General features: G+C 43.9%; 1 protein-coding gene across 1 annotated transcript in view; it reads right to left on the bottom strand.

Moving 5' to 3' along the window:
• The window catches only part of LOC147631174 (COP9 signalosome complex subunit 6-like), a 35,016-nt gene extending 21,419 nt beyond the window's left edge, over nt 1-13,597 (bottom strand). The window contains exon 1 of the mRNA XM_086809500.1: nt 13,143-13,597. Coding sequence (XP_086665626.1) covers nt 13,143-13,383 — 241 coding nt within the window. The 5' untranslated portion in view covers nt 13,384-13,597. The remainder of the gene's footprint in view (nt 1-13,142) is intronic.
• Between the last annotated feature and the right edge of the window lie 2,741 nt (nt 13,598-16,338).

The raw sequence follows: 16,338 nt of genomic DNA, 5'->3' as shown, positions 1-16,338 counted from the left end.
CTATGGAGATTTCTTTCTTGGACGAGATTTATATAGATATTGGGCTTCACAAGCAATTTCTATGGACGAATTTGTCCTAGTTTATAGAGAAGAAATATTTGGATATCTCATGGATATGATGCTTTTATGGATAAAAGTCCACCTCTACTCCAAGGTGTATCGTCAGCACGGAGCATGTGGTAAGAGTTATGGTATACATGTCTATGGATTCCTGGACTTCTTTTCTAGGGGTTTATAGAGAAGAAATATTTGGATATCTCGTGGATATGGATAAAAGTCCACCTCTACTCCAAGGTGTATCGTCAGCACGGAGCATGTGGTGAGAGTTATGGTATACATGTCTATGGATTCCTGGACTTCTTTTCTAGGGATTTGGATCCATCCTCAGGTTTATGGATTATTCTTTTTGGCTCCCTTTATTTGGGATGCATTGGACTTATGAAACTCATGGTTCACATACCCTGTGTAGTGTTCTCTTGTCCTACGTGCTCTCTTGAAGATTGTTTCTACCATGTGTGGGTGGAACAATAGAGAGCAGATGGAAGGGAACATGGGCACTTCAGAGGGTAGTGTTGAGCACAACATACCGTGTGTAGTGTTCTCTTATCCTACGTGCTCTCTTGAATATTGTTTGTACCATATCTGGGTGGAACAATAGAGAGCAGATGGAAGGGAACATGGGCACTTGAGAGGGTAATGTGAGTTGGTGGCCGAAATGCCTATAAACTATGTGTAGCAAAAATGCTTATGGAACACCAAGCTATCTATGCCTGCGAGTGATTGTTTTATCTTGTTACTTGAGCCCACCTCTCAGCCAAGGTGTGTGGTCAGAGTACCAACACAGAGTGCAAGTGGTAAAGTGGACATGATGCCTAGTTGACACGGGACTTATGTCTATGCCAAGGGTCATGTGGGCCGATGCCTTGTTGGCAGAAGACTTATTTTGTCTCGCCCATTTACTTGGGACATGGATTATGATATCTGGACTTATAGGACTGATTTGTCTCGCCCATTTACTTGGGACATGATTATGATATCTAGACTTATGGGACTGTTTTGTCTCGCCCATTTATTTGGGACATGGATTTTTTTTTGTCAACCATATTAGAATCACTATCTCCCCATATAGAGGCCAAGAGGTTCATTGTTCATCTCACCATGCATGTGGATTCATGTTGGGATTGTGAGAGGGCAATTCAATGAACACTCCACCATACACGTGGATTCGTGTTGCCATTGTGGAGTGATTGTTTCATTGTTTCCACACCATGCTTGTTGATCAGAGAACATGGGAACTATTGGGATTGGGAGAAATGATTGCCAGAACTATGGAGAACCAACTTTTTTGTCACCATGGTTTGTGCTCTTGAATGGCACCAGTTTGTGTGCATGGCACATGTTTCTATACGAGGCACTTATTTAAGTGTCTTAGCACCTCGTTAGTGATTTTCATTGGCATATGATTATCTCATTGATATTGGTGATTGAGACACAATTGGCAGCATATCTTCCATGGAATTCTCGCCCATTTATTTTGGGACATGACTTTGATATTGGTATTATGGAGTCTTATTTAGTCTCATCTATTTCTTTGGACATGGATTCTTCAATTATATTGGATTTTTGAGACTGTCTCGTCTCGCCCACTTAATGGGTCATGATTATATCTTGAATATATGGCTTGAAGCTTAAAGTTGCACAACTTTTAAGAAGCTGGGAAGGATGTCACCAGCCTGGACATTTCCCAGTATAAAAGGGGTCTGGTTGACTCTAGGATGTCTAAATATTTGGAAAGTACAAGCTTTGGGAATGGGGGATTATCCTAGAATACAAAGGACAACACTCCTAAAATTTAGGAGAGTTGCTATTTTTGGCCCGACTCCGATGGAAATTCTGTTCGCGTCATTACATCTGGAATTGAGCAAATACCAAGAGTTAGCAAAGTGCCTATGACAGAATGTCTACTAGTTGGGATATTTTTAGAGGTAAAGATTATAGGAGAACCCATCTCTTAGATTGGGACATGTGGCAAGAAAGTGGATCAATGCGAGACAAGTGGCCTCACACTTGTCACTCCAGCTATTGTGTGGCTCTCCACTTGTCATCATAGCCTTCTCTTTCCATTTTCACTCATGGGAGCCCCAAATCTATAAATTGGAGCCCTCTCTCTTCATTAATGAAGGCTCTCTTGCTGCGCACTAGCCTCTACCACCGTTACAGGCTGCCCCAATGATGGCTACTCTCTTTCTCTCTCTCTTGAAGGCTGCCCATGAAGAATACCGGCTGTTGGCGACTGTTTTGGAGGCTTCCATCGTGAAGAAATACTGAAGGCAAGGGTATTTAATCATTTTGTTATGATTTCTAGCCATTGTACTTGTTGTACCAACCCTTGTACTTTTTGTACCTATTGTACTAGCCACTATACCAATTGTACCTGCTCTACCAATCATTGTACATAAAGTACCACCATTTGTACTTCTTGTACCAATCACCGTACCGACTGTACCAACCACCTAACCGACTGTACCAACCATTGTACTTGTTGTACCGGCTGAATGGAGAGTTGTACTTGCTGTACCACCTCTATTGCATGAAGACCCATGGTTTTTGGGGAAGAATCAGTACCCACACGGAGGTATATGGATTATATTATTGGCCCGGCATTTCTACAGCCTATGTTCCGGCTTGGTTGCCTCGTGTTGGGCTGTGTTATGGCATTTGTATATGGATAATCCAGCATCTCCCGTGGGAAGAGTAAGGCCCTCAAAGCTTGTACATGATATTATTCTCCTTGGGCAATAATAGACTCCAAGGGGGGGGTCGGCCCATTCCGGCCTCTATGCGGTGTCACATGTGCAAGCTCCATTTTCAGCATTTGTGGATCTTTTGTCCAGCTTTATGTTTTATGCAAAGTGATGATGGATATGTGTTAAGGCTATGGCCATGTTTAAATGTTTTAATATGCATTGATGGTATCAACAAGTGTGTCAAAGGCCCTAGTCCCCAGGGCATGCGCAAGTTACACAAGTGCATGAAACCTGAAATATAATCCATAATCCAAGATCCATGGCAAATGCAAGCACATACAGAATAGAGAATAAAGCATCAAAATGCAACAATGTCTCGACTCTAGAGTCTACTCTCTGAATGTGTGACATCAAACAGCTCCACCAAAAAGAACAGCTCAAAAAAATTTCGAACGTTCAACACATTTCATACCATTTCATATTTTTTTAACGATTTCGTTGCAACTATGCTCATTACTCAAGTATGCATGTGACTTGATCCAAAGATTCTCTAGTGAAATTGCATTTCAATGAAGAATTCTTAAAATCCAATGGTGAAACACCCATCTTTTCTATCATGGATTTTAGATCAATGTCATATATATGTTTTTCCAAAAATGTTGGGGCTTATACTCATGACGTTTTGGTAGAATGGGAAGTGAGATACCAACTCATGCAAGATGTTGGAAACATGGCCAGGTCCAAGAGGGAGGGAGTGAGAGTGGAAGGATAGGTGGAGAGATCAAGCCATGGTGTAGACATGGATATAGAAGAGAGAGAGAGAGAGAGAGATGCAATAGAACTCAAGTGAGAGAGAGATTGCACATGAAAACAATGATTGTATTATAAGGCCTTTATCTTTCGACCTAACCCTTAATAAAAGGCGTTCACACCTACAGTGTTCACACCAAAAGACTCAATAACCCTTTCACACTACTGAGACTCCGATTATTCCAACACCCCCCCCTCGGAGTGAAGGTGGTGAGACTCGAATGCAAAAGAAGCAACCAACCTCCAACTCCATCGCATCACTGCAAAGAGACGACCTAGCCATGCGCACCTCCCGTGCCAAAACTATTCCCTCAATCAGCTTATGACCGAAGCTATGATTATTGCTTAGTCATCCCTCCCAACTCCTAACTGGGATAAGAATACATCTTTGCCTTTTCTAGCATCAAGGCTTTACAACAACTCCAAAAAGACATCTGAAATTTCAGATTTTGAGGGACAACCCAAACAGAGAACCCTTGACTCAACATAGAATAGAAAATAGATTAAAAGTTGGGGAACAATCCCCCCCCTCGAACATACGTTGGTGAAGATCCTTTTCGGCGACGTTTCCAAGCAATGGATGCTTGAGTCATCCTTTTAGGATTATGGGCCAGGGAAGAGGACCTAGAGTTAGATGTGTTCGTCAAAGAAGTGAGTGTTGATGCCGAACACATATGCCTTGAGACATGCACCAATGCCGAATCTAGAAGATCCCATGGCATCATGAAAGAAGCATAGGAGTAGACCTTGTGGTGGTCTCAGCATCATAAGTTGAAGCACCTGAGCAGCCCGTGCCTCCTCCTTGAAGGAAGCAAAACACTGAAAGAAAGAATGATCCATTGAACATCTTATTAGACAGTCATCTGATAGTTAACGCACATGTTGATGAAGTAGATGAAGAAATTGCTGATGAAAACACACATGTTGCCTTTGTATGCCTTCATGCTATAGATTAGTGTAGAGTCCCCTTGTTGATGATGACTTTAGAAGGCGTCCATGTATGAAAAACACACAGCTGAGTGACTCTTATGGCTGCAAGTTTATGTCATCTTGTGTATGCACGGCAGTAGATACTTCATGATGAGAAAAACGCTGACTATATGCTGGTCATAGAGTGGGACAATTCATGGGAAGAAAACACAGATCAGAGAGGTGTTATAAATACACGGCTCATGAAGAGAAAAACGCATAGATTCTCACGGAAGGTTGAAAATGCAGAAATCCTAAAAACGCCAAAACCCTAAAAACACAGAAGGGTAGAAGGTGAAGCATGGCGATGGAATGGAACCTAGCTCTCATGCCATGTTGGAAACATGGCCAGGTCTAGGGAGAGTGGAAGGAGAGGTGGAGCCATGGTGTGTGGAAGCATAGACATGGATGTGGAAGAGAGAGAGAGAGAGAGAGATGCAATAGAACTCATGTAAGAGAGAGAATGCACATGAACACACTGATTGTATTATGAATGATAATACTCACACCATGTGCAATGTATTTTTGATTTTTTTGGCACTAAGGCCTTTATCTTTTGACCTAACCCTTAATAAGGGGTGTTCACACCTTGAGTGTGCACACCAAAAGTTTCAATAACCCTTTCACACTACTAATACTCCAATTATTCCAACACAAGATTCCACCAACAATATGTCGTGTTCAATGCCCTCTTCCACACCATCTCGTACATTCAGCATGTATACACACTTACTAGGGACCCTCTCTCAAGACTAGCACTTGAGTCATCCCTGCAATTATACTAGGCGCAGGAGAGAGGGGGGGAAGAGGCATGCTTGACTACCCTCCACCTCATCATCATTAGGATCACCACCATTACTAGCACCAACGTGGTTGTAACATGCGGAAGCTTACAGAACAAGATTATACTTTGATAAGGAATATTCAGCACCTTGGTTCTTGACGATTGCACAATAAAGAGTGAGTGAGAGAGAGAGAGAGAGAAGAAGAAGAAGAAGAAGAAGAACAAAGACAAGTACATCCGATTGGATCCCAAATACCCTCTGAAGGGCCCCCACTAAGGACTGGTGGTTTGAGTACTACTATTGACACCACGTGCCAATACTTGATTGGGTACTGAGGTACTCGTACCAGGGAGGCTTGAACCAAAGTCTCTGTAAGGGTATGAGCCAAGCTCTAGTACGAGAGCGCCTGTTTGTGCATGGTCTCAAAACAGTTTTGTATTCACTTCCCTCTGGGTGTATGCAACTAGTGGCCAAACTGTTTAGACTCATTCGATGCAAACTACTCCAATACACTTCTGTTTGGGTAACTTGTCTTCATACTTGCATTGCATTAGATTACCTAGCTGGCAAGCCCTTGGAACTTTGTACAGATTTAAATATTCTAATAATATACTTCAGTATTGGGAGGGGGGTCATCCCGTTCGTGACCCCAGTGATGGTGTAATATGCAATGCTCATCTCTTTGGCAGATTCTCTCGTGTAATGATGTATCATTCAGTTGTTATGTGCAATGTGGCTTTTACATATTAAGCGTGATGTATGTATTGTTCACGAGACGGTGCCCAAGGACGTTCACACCTAGCCAGTGTAGTTCCATGGGCAACAAATCGGCAGCCCGAAGGGTCACACACAGCATCAAGGCCAGTCAGCCAGCCCATAAACCACATATGTGAAAGGCGTCTATTTAATGGTGAATATTCAAGTCGTGGGGCAGCAGAAAACAGGCCGACAGTTTACTGATGCAAACCGACCAGCAATGGAGTGTCCTATATGAACGATATGTAGTCTAAGACATTATCATCTTATTCTTCTGCAAGTGCTTAGAGTCTCCAGGGGCAGGACAGCCAAGATTGCTCTCTGCAAGGTAGTTGAACTTTTGAAGTAGGTCAAGGGCAGAGGTAACACTCAGCCAATATCATCTCAGTAGAAGATCACTTCAGTCCAGGTATTTCTAGCCCGAAACACGCTGTTTTCTACACATTCAATAAAGCAAATACACCATCCTTGGTGGGGGGCTTCAGAGGGCATTTGGGACCCAATCCTCTCTCTCTCTCTCTCTCTCTCTCTCTCTCATTATCATTACATTGTGCTATTGTCAAGAAAATTTGGGCCCTTTGCATGACTATTTGGGTATTCAGTTCTCACAACGTGATGATGGGATTGTCTTGTTGCAGTCAAAGTATATACAGAGACTGTTGAAAAGGTTTAGTCTTGAGGATTGTAAGCATGTGGCTACACCATAGTCACCCGACCAGCAAACAGAACTAGAATCGAGAGGCCGTTGGAAGCGAGACCGGTCGAAGTCAGGAATCGGAACCAATTAGAATCAGCATGTGGAGTGGGCCAAGAGAGGCCATCCCCTGTTTTGAGACATCGATTTTGTTGATTCCTATGAGTATCACAGGAATCGGCGGGATCGGTGGAGTCGGCACCAAATCCACCAATTACAGGAATCGGCAGAATCGGGACCAATTTGCCGATTCCTGTGACTATGATCGAGACAAGTGCCAAGCTAAGCATTCAAGATCCTAGTGAGCCTTTTGATCAAACACTATATCAACAAGCTATAGGATGCTTGATCTACTCATGCAACACACGGCTAGACATTCAGCATGGAGTCTCACAATTGTGTAGATTTATGCATTGCCCAGGTACCAAGCATTGCAGGCTGTAAAGCGGGTTTCCGCTACTTGTAGGGCACTCAGTTCCTTGGATTGTTCTATCCCAGGGCGGTGAGCCACAACTGCATGCTTTCACTGATTCGGACTGGGCAAGATGTTAGGACACCAGAGTGTCCACTAGCAAATTTTGTTTCTCTCTTGGTGGTTCATGCAAATCATGGCTCAACAAGAAACAGCCAACAATGGCCACATCTAGTTGTGAGGTTGAGTACAGGGCAGCATTTACAGCTACCATTGAGTGTGTATGGCTCGTACGCCTTTTGGCAGATCTTAGTGTTGGATTGTAGTACTCCAATCCTATCTAAACTAACTCTCAAAGCACATTGGCAGTTGGAAGGAACCCAATGTTTCATGCTCGCACAAAGCACATTGAGGCGCATTACCATTATGTCAAGGAGAGACTCCATGATGCAGGAAGAGATTGTTAGCAGTCATCTCCTGTCTATACCATATTACTTGGTAGTAGGGAGTGAGGGCCTTTGTTGTGGGTGTGCCCGCCCGGAGTGAGTGTCTCTATTTTTTTCCTCAATGTCCATTTTCCCTATTTTTAGGACCCATGGGGGGGTGTTGTTTTCTACTGTCGGCTGTAGTAGTGCTGGCGGACCAGGAGATGTCCACTGAGTGCTGGCCGACCAAGTGTGATGCTGTCCGACTGGATTTTCCCAGTAATGGGCATCTTTTATGGGCTGTCGGCCTGTTCTATATTGGCCGGCTTGCAGCCCATGGTAGTATATATTGCACTCAGTCCCCTCCACACCATGTTATACCGGATCACGTGTATATAGTAGAGTTTATACAGATTCTCTCTCTCCTACAGTTTTGCGTTTCTTTCTCACAGCAGTTTGTCTCATTTCCGCTGCACATTCTGACATGACATTCTGACATGGTATCAGAGCCCCAGGTGACTTGAAGCTTGAAGACAATGAGAGCTTGAGGGTTTGTTGTTTTTTGGTGCTGATTGGAGAATTTCTCGATTGTTCAGGACGTGGAGAAGCAGGTAGAAGGCAGCCATCATTGCTGGACAGCCACTTTGCATAGCAGTTGCAGCCTCTTCTTCAATTTTTTTTTCCACCCACCCTCCCTTCACAAGACCTTGTAAACCCCTGAGATGGCTGATGAGAAGCATGTGAAGATCCCACTCTCCCAACATTCCCGATGGACTGACAATTGGGCGGGACCAATTATGGCATCTGGAAGGTAATGATGGAGTCTCTCTTAGAGTCTTATGATTTGGCTGATTTCATTGTGGTTGGAGTTCCAAGGCTAGAGTTGGAGAAAGAGGAGCTTTCACTATCCACTAGGAAAGAGCGGGACTCGGGAGGCTCAAGCACAATTGTGGGATCGCGTCAATGCCTATGTGTGTTCTTTCATCTTTCTTAATTGCACACCCCAAGTGATCAATCACATCAAACACATGACGCTGGCCCAAGGGATTTGGCAGCAATTGACTTCTTTGTACAACAGGGTACCACCCATGAAGAGAATTTCCTTGGAAGTGCAGATGCGAGTAATGAATCCTGCAAAGTCTTCAACGATGCGAGAGCACATCAACAAACTCCAGGCTCTTCAACAGGAGGTTCTTCAGGCTAGGAAGGAGATATCTTCAAAGGATATGGCCATCACTTTGCTGTCTCATCTTACCCCTCAATACTCAGCTTTCTATTCTTCTTTGATCACCAATGGGATGCTCAGAGCCATTACATGGGAGGAGCTTGTGGCAATGGTTTTGGACCAAGAAGAGCGGTTTACAAACCCTCCACAGGTGGAGGTTTTGAGGCTTTGACTGGCCAGCGGTCGAAAGGCCGCAACAACAACAACAACAACAAAGGCAAAGGGAACTCTTCACAGGCGAAGTCTTCTGAGCAGGATACCGACTCGGATCGTGATGCCTTGAAGGCCGAGAGGACCTGTAACCATTGTGGCCAGAAGGGTCACTACCGAAGGAAATGTCCTCGGAGCATCGAGAAAGGTGTTGATTCCTCAATTGCAACCGTGCAGACTCCAGATTTTGTGCACTTGGAGATTATGGACACCGGAGCTTCATCTTCTTCAAGTATGGAGGTGGTTGGTCTCACCGCTCTACGGATACTCGGAAGTGGATTCTGGACAGTGGTGCTTCCAGGCACATGACTCCTTCCCGAGAGTTATTACAGGATCTTTGAAGGCAAACAAGTCACATCCTTATTGGTGACAAGTCCACTATCCCTGTTCACAGTGAGGGCAGGTTGGAGATCATTCCTAATGGCAAAGGAGGGAAGCATTCCTCCCGGGTTCTTTATGTCCCATCTCTTGGTTTTCATCTTTTGTCAATGCATGAGGTTTGCAAGACTGGCATACGGGTGGAGTTTGATGAGCATTTTGTTGCTCTCCGGGACAAAGCAACAGACCAGGTTGTTTGGGAAGGCGGAGTGAAGAATGGGATCTACAAACTCTCAGCACTCTCTTCTCTGACAAGTACTGAGCTAGGTGATTTGCGACAGTTTCGTCATGGCCACTTGAATGTGGATACGTTGCAGCGGGCTTTCCATGACGAAATGGTGGATGGCTTGCCATATGTTGGCACCAGGTAGGGACATTCCAGTTCTTGCGTTCGTCAGTCAAAGGAGCTTTTACAGATAAATTATGCATTGATGTCTCGTATCATTCGGGACAAAGAGCCTACTTCAGTTAAGGAAGCTCTTTCCCAAGAGACTTGGAGAAAAGCCATGCAAGTGGAACTTGAAGCCATAGAGAAGAATAACACTTGGGAGTTGGTTCCGAGGCCATCAAAACGGTCAGTCATTGGTGTCAAGTGCGTCTACAAGACCAAGTATACGTCTGATGGGTCGGTGGACAAGCACAAGGCTAGACTTGTGGCTAAGGGCTATGCTCAGCAGCCTGGCATCGACTATGAGGACACTTTTGCATCGACAGCTACGATGACCACGATTCCGACAGTTCTTGCCCTTGCCTCTTCTCAGCAATGGCCCGTGTATCAGATGGATGTAAAATCTGTGTTCTTGAATGGTGACTTGCAAGAGGAGGTATATGTTGAGCAGCCTCCAGGCTTTGAGGTTCAGGGATCAAAAGGTATGGTTTACAGGTTGCGAAAGGCCTTGTATGGTCTTAAGCAGGCTCCCAGGGCTTGGAATTAGAAGATTGATTTCTTCTTTCTGCGAAAGGGTTTCCAGAGATCAGTTGCAGATCTGAACTTGTATCTCTTTTGGGACCCCGGTATGGTCACCTTGATTATTCTTTATGTGGATGATCTTATTCTCACTAGCAGTCATGTGGAGCACATAGATGTGACTAAGGTTGCCTTGTCAAAGATGTTTAGATGACGGATTTAGGCTTACTCCATTTCTTTTTGGGATTGGAGATTTGGCAAACCCAAAGGGGGTTCTTTGTTTCTCAGCAGCGGTATGTTCATGAGCCTTTGGGATGGAGAACTGCAAGCCTATTTCATCTCCAATCGACCCGAATACCAAACTTATAGTACATGATCCTTGTGAGCAGGTTAATGCCTCCTCGTATCAGAAGCTTGTTGTTTCATTGATTTAGTTGCTGAATACCATATTAGACTTGAGTTTTCCAGTGGGACTGTTGAGCTCATTTATGCAGACACCTTTGAAGACTCATTGGAACACAAGATTGCGGATCTTGTGGTATCACAGGGTACGAAGGATCTTGGACTCTTCTATGACATTGGATGGGGAACGGAGGACCTAGTTAGTCCCCGAGGCTGGAGTGACTCTGATTGGGGAGGAGATCTACATCAAGCTACGGATTTACCCTTGGCTCAGAAGCTATTTCTTGGAGCAGCGAGAGGCAGCCAACTAGGTAGAGTACTGGGTGCTGCTTGCAAGGTGGTGTGGCTGCGGAGGTTACTTAGCAAGATTGGGTCTCAACAAAAGAAACCCACGATCATCTAGTATCACTTTGTTCGTGAGAAGGTTTTGGCTGGTGACATCTTGCTAGAGTTTTGTTGGACGGAGGACAATGAAGCTTACCTCTTCACAAAGTCTCTACCTCATGCGATGCTCCGTCAGCACTCCAACTCACTCCAACTCACTGGGGTTGGTTCCACATCTAGGAGCTAAGAGGGGGCGTTAGCAGTCATCTCTTGTGTCTGTACCATATTACTCAGTAGTAGGGAGTGAGGGCCTTTGTTGTGGGTGTGCCCCCCGGAGTGAGTGTCTCTATTTTTTTCCTCATTGTCCATTTTCCCTATTTTTAGGACCCGTGGGGGAGTGTTCTTTTCTGCTATCGGTTGTAGTAGTGCTGGCCGACCAAGAGATGTCCACTGAGTGCTGGCCGACCAAGTGTGATGCTAGCCAACTGGATTTTCCCCGTCGTGGACATCTTTTATGGGCTATCGGCCTCTTCTATACTGGCCGATTTGCAGCCCATGGTAGTATATATTGCACTCAGCCCCCCCCCACACCATGTTGTACCGGATCACATGTATATAGTTGAGTTTATACAGCTTCTCTCTCTCCTACAGTTCTATGTTTCTTTCTCACAACAGTTTGTCTTAATTCTGTTGCCCATTCCAACAGAGAATCCATGCAAGAGAGATCAGTTTGGTGTATGTTTCTACACATGACAATGTGGCACATTTATTCACGAAGGCTTCTCCTCGTGAAAACCTTGAAACTTTCCGCAAAGCTTTAAGATTATTGCCTTTTAGGGATTGATCAGCAATATCCCAATACATGTTCACATCATCACTCCACGGGGGTTTGTAGACATCTATGTCATGGGCAATACTATGTGAACACTCTAGAATCAGCCAAGCCACTTTTTCCCTCACTAGGAGGTTTTTTTCCGATACACAGGAACACCCTCTTACTTCACTTATGTGTGTCCTTATCTTTGTACTTGCAATTTGGTACAATCACTTCAAGGAAATCTAATCAAGCTGTGTGACATCCCTCCTCACGATTGCTTCACTTTGTGTGTGCTTTGTACTGTTGCTTGTTGCTACACAAGTCCAACAGTTTAGACATTCATAACAATCTCTCTTTTAAGGAGCAACCTTGGAGGCTCAAATTACCTCACGAGCAGAGAGACAACGATAGAGAGCCTCAAGTCAAGCAAATTTTGAGAGGACCTAGACCACATCTTTACACTATGGGCTGCTAATCAAGAGACAAGAGGGTGGAAGTGTAATCTCCCTAAATACAGGCAACAAGATTAGTATGAACAAATAGAAGGGGTGCAAGCTAGCTCACCTCCCAACCGTAGGTTTTCATCTCCAGACCACTCCTAAGCCCCTTCGGCTAAGGCGCATCCGTGGACCATGTCCCAGGCTCCCCATCATCTAACCACACTGGTAGGATACAAAACAATACGGTAGTCCACACAATAGGCTCACCCATTTATATAGCCTCAATTGATCTATAAATAGCCAATAACTCAATATAGATAGCTATAACTTATGGGATAACACTAATAAACCTTCACCCAAGTAATCACAACCTACTGCACTAATCCTCAGGTCCCCTAACCCCAAATGGTTAGTGGGCCCTAATCTGGGTATGTATGTAACAAGAAGCAACCGGTCTTTTGTTGCTTTCAGGATATCAAGAAGGCCTTTGACTCAATGACAAGATCGTGGCGTTTTGCTCGCTTGCATGAGCTCCACTTTCCACCAAAGATGATATGGGGGATAATGATAAAATGGGGGGTAATGGCACTCTTATGAGTCGATGATGGTCAGGTTTGGGCTCCAAATGGTATATCAAGTGAGATTTGTAGCACCATTGGGGTCAAGCAGTGCTGCCTACTCTCTCTTATACTCTTTGGGCTATACAGAGTACAAATGGGTTCAATCTCTAATGTGATGCACTAGAGGTCAAAATATAAGTGGTTCATTTCCATATTCCATCAACCCAAAACCATAAATCATACAATGAAAGCACTTGTAAAATACGAAAACAGCACTATACATTGCTCTTGTTTGGTGACGAAAAAGGCACGATCGAGGCAGTCAGCAGAGTCATCATATTTGAGCTCGAAGCAGGTGAAAATCTCGACCGTCCGGCCGGTTTGGACGCCCAGGAGGCAGCCGAAGACCCTGGGCGGGTTATCAGGGGTAGGCTGCTGGGCCTTGATGCGGGTGTGGTGGTCGGAGACGTTGAGGATGACGAGTGGGTGGAGCTTGACAGTGAGGCCGCTGCTGGAGGACATCTCCCTTGATTATGCTTCAAAAAAGTAGGGTTTACCTCGCGCACTGTCAAGCTCACACAGGTAGAAGTTTACATAGGTGTATACTGTATAGCGCTTCCTCTCCCTCTTCTGGAAGACTACCGGTCACCGCATGGTATCCTAGTTATCTTGTTAGGGGCTGTGCACACGCTTGTGCAGTTGCTTGGTGTCGGGCGGCAACGCTCAGAGCACCAGCCGCGTGGATGCATAAACGTGTGCATAGGATCATTACGTGAAAGTTGATGACGTGTTTGGACTGTTGAACAAGCATCTTCTTCTCACTTTTATTTAACTACCAAATCCTGATTTTTTCGAGAAGAAATTTTTCTTCGACTAGTTATGGCTCAGGGAATCTTAGTGTTACTCTAGTCATAATAATGACCAACAATGCTTAAGGTCGATCGATGGTCATTGTGGTTGATAGTAATTGGTAATTGTAGACAGCATTGTTTATTGGTGGCCATGTGTGCTTGATCCTGCACATAAGCAATTACTGCTCCTCGACAATTGTGTGTCGTGCTCAAGAAACTTATTCGTTTAATAGATGCCAAGAAAATGTATCGGAGAGTTGCCATGCTTTCTCCCCAAAAATTGTAAGGGGTATTTCCCTTCTGATAATAGTTAATGGTCGAGGGACATTCATAGATGGTTGATAGTATCACGATCATGTGAGTGCTCTTCATGGCGCCCTATATCATGCAAGGAGAGATGCAGTAGACCATGCATGGATAATGTTATGTCTTGTGCTTGGACATAACAAGGCTAGTGTTTAGAGACCAACTAGGCACAGTTTTTATAACAATGTGAATTGGTCATTGGGTTGTATAGTTGGGTGTAGGGCTCATTTATAAGGGAGTTCATGTGTGGAAGTCTACGCTACAAGAGGGGCCTCCCAAGGAACCTAGCTTGTAGTTAGCCCACCGGTTAGCCATGCTAGCGATAGTCATGTGAGGACTAAGGTGTGTGGTATGGGATGTGCATGCCTAGAGGTTACAGGTTCGCCAAGGTTGTGTTGGCCTCTAGCTCAGGGGTGGCTTACCAATGCATGTGGTTTGGAGCTTATGGTTAGGTGGCAAGCCTAACCCCTTGTTTGTGTGATTTGTGTGTGTAGGGGAGAGCTCTAGAATGTTACCATATGTCACATAGGGGATGCCCATGTGTAGAGGACACATGTGGGGGTCTCATCAAAGGGCATTTGTCATTGCCCATCCCTTTCTTCAAATAATCGAGCCCCCGCCCCCCCCCCCCTTCCTTCATGGAATAAAGCTTGAAATGTTAACCCTAAGTTAATGCCTTTACACATGTCAAAAACATATAATATCTAATTTGTATTTTTTAAATTTTTTTAAATTCATTTGTGCCTTTTTGCCTTGGATCCCATGGAGTGTCGTCCCGGTAGAGCTAAAAATCTATACTTTCAAAAATCAAGACAAGATTTACTCTTTCTTACACCAGATTTATGCCCACGTAAAAGGCAACCATACAAACCTTTCAAAATCAATTTTGTTCTCTAAAGTTTGGAGAATTCATCTTTTTCCAAAAGCAAAGCACCAAAGATTAACAAATCAAGTGCTCTTGAGGACTTTGTGCTACTAGAAGCTAGAAGACCACCTTTAATCGAGAAACCTTCCACACATGAACTGTACAAAAATACATAATTTGATCTTGTGAGATGGGGGTGAAAGTACCTATTTTCCTATATAATCGGATGCTTTAATTAATAAATTTTATAATGGAGTTGAGTGATTTAACACTGCCATAGAAATTTGATTTTTGGATTATGCAGAATACTTTTTGTTATGCATTTATAATGTGCACAAATGTGTTGTAATGTCTATGAAAACCATATGGTTTTGTTCTATGGAATTAGCACATGGGATTAAGTTAAATTTTCCTATTTTGGGGCATTGTGGTGTGGGGAGGTTCTTGCAAAATGCATAATTTTGGAAATTTCTTTTGAATCTTGGGTTTAACAAGATGGTCATAAACCAATACTCACATGGTTTTGCTCACCTGTCCTACTATAAGATGCTTTGCCATCTTACCCGCTCAAACGAGCACCTATCATTTGTAAGATGACGGCACAAGAACATATAAGGTAGAAGCCATACCATGAGCTTAATGTCAAATAGGGAAAGTCTAAGAACTTTGTGTATAGTGGCCAGACCATTTTTAAGTTTTTGGATTGCCTAGTTTGAAAACTAGTCACTTATATATATTAGTCAATTTTGGTAATAAGCAACACATTCATTCTCTTGTAATAGAATACTTGTGTGATCTTCTCTTCTCTACTCTTGCTTGCTTATATGCTATTGGATTCTTTCATACTAGATGGATTGCTTGCTTGAATGTAGATTTCTCCTTCTCATTAGCTTCTTCTTCATCTGCCTTTTGTGGGAGAGAACCATCACGAAGACCGTTCTCTTCTTGCTTGTATCTAGGTTTAAAGAGCTCTTCCTTCACCCCCGTAGCCATAGAGCATTCTGGTGTGACAATGGAGTGAACCATCACGAAGACCGTTCTCTTCTTGCTTGTATCTAGGCTTAAAGAGCTCTTCCTTCACCCACGTAGCCATAGAGCATTCTGGTGTGACAATGGAGTGACGAACTACTGCACGCACATCATGGAGTTGCATTTGCAGCTTGAAGGTAGGACCCAACGACACTTAACTCGACAAAAGGCTAAGGGATGGGTATTTGTCCTTGCCCATCCCTTTCTTCAAATAACCGAGCCCCGCCCCCCCCCCCCCCCTTTCTTCACATGGAATAAAGCTTGAAATGTCAACCCTAAGTTAATGCCTTTACACATGTGAAAAAAACATATAATATCTCATTTATATTTTTAAAAATTGTCAAAATTCCTTTGTGCCTTTTTACCTTGGATCGCATGGAGTGTCAGCCCCGGTAGAGCTAAAAATCTATTTTCCTTACCCATACT

The sequence above is a fragment of the Cibotium barometz genome, chromosome 15 (genome assembly GCF_041138505.1).
Source record: "Cibotium barometz isolate CiBa-2024 chromosome 15, ASM4113850v1, whole genome shotgun sequence".
NCBI lineage: Eukaryota > Viridiplantae > Streptophyta > Polypodiopsida > Cyatheales > Cibotiaceae > Cibotium > Cibotium barometz.
The sequence above is the reverse complement of the archived record's forward strand: the minus strand, read 5'-3'. Positions and strand labels throughout refer to the sequence as shown.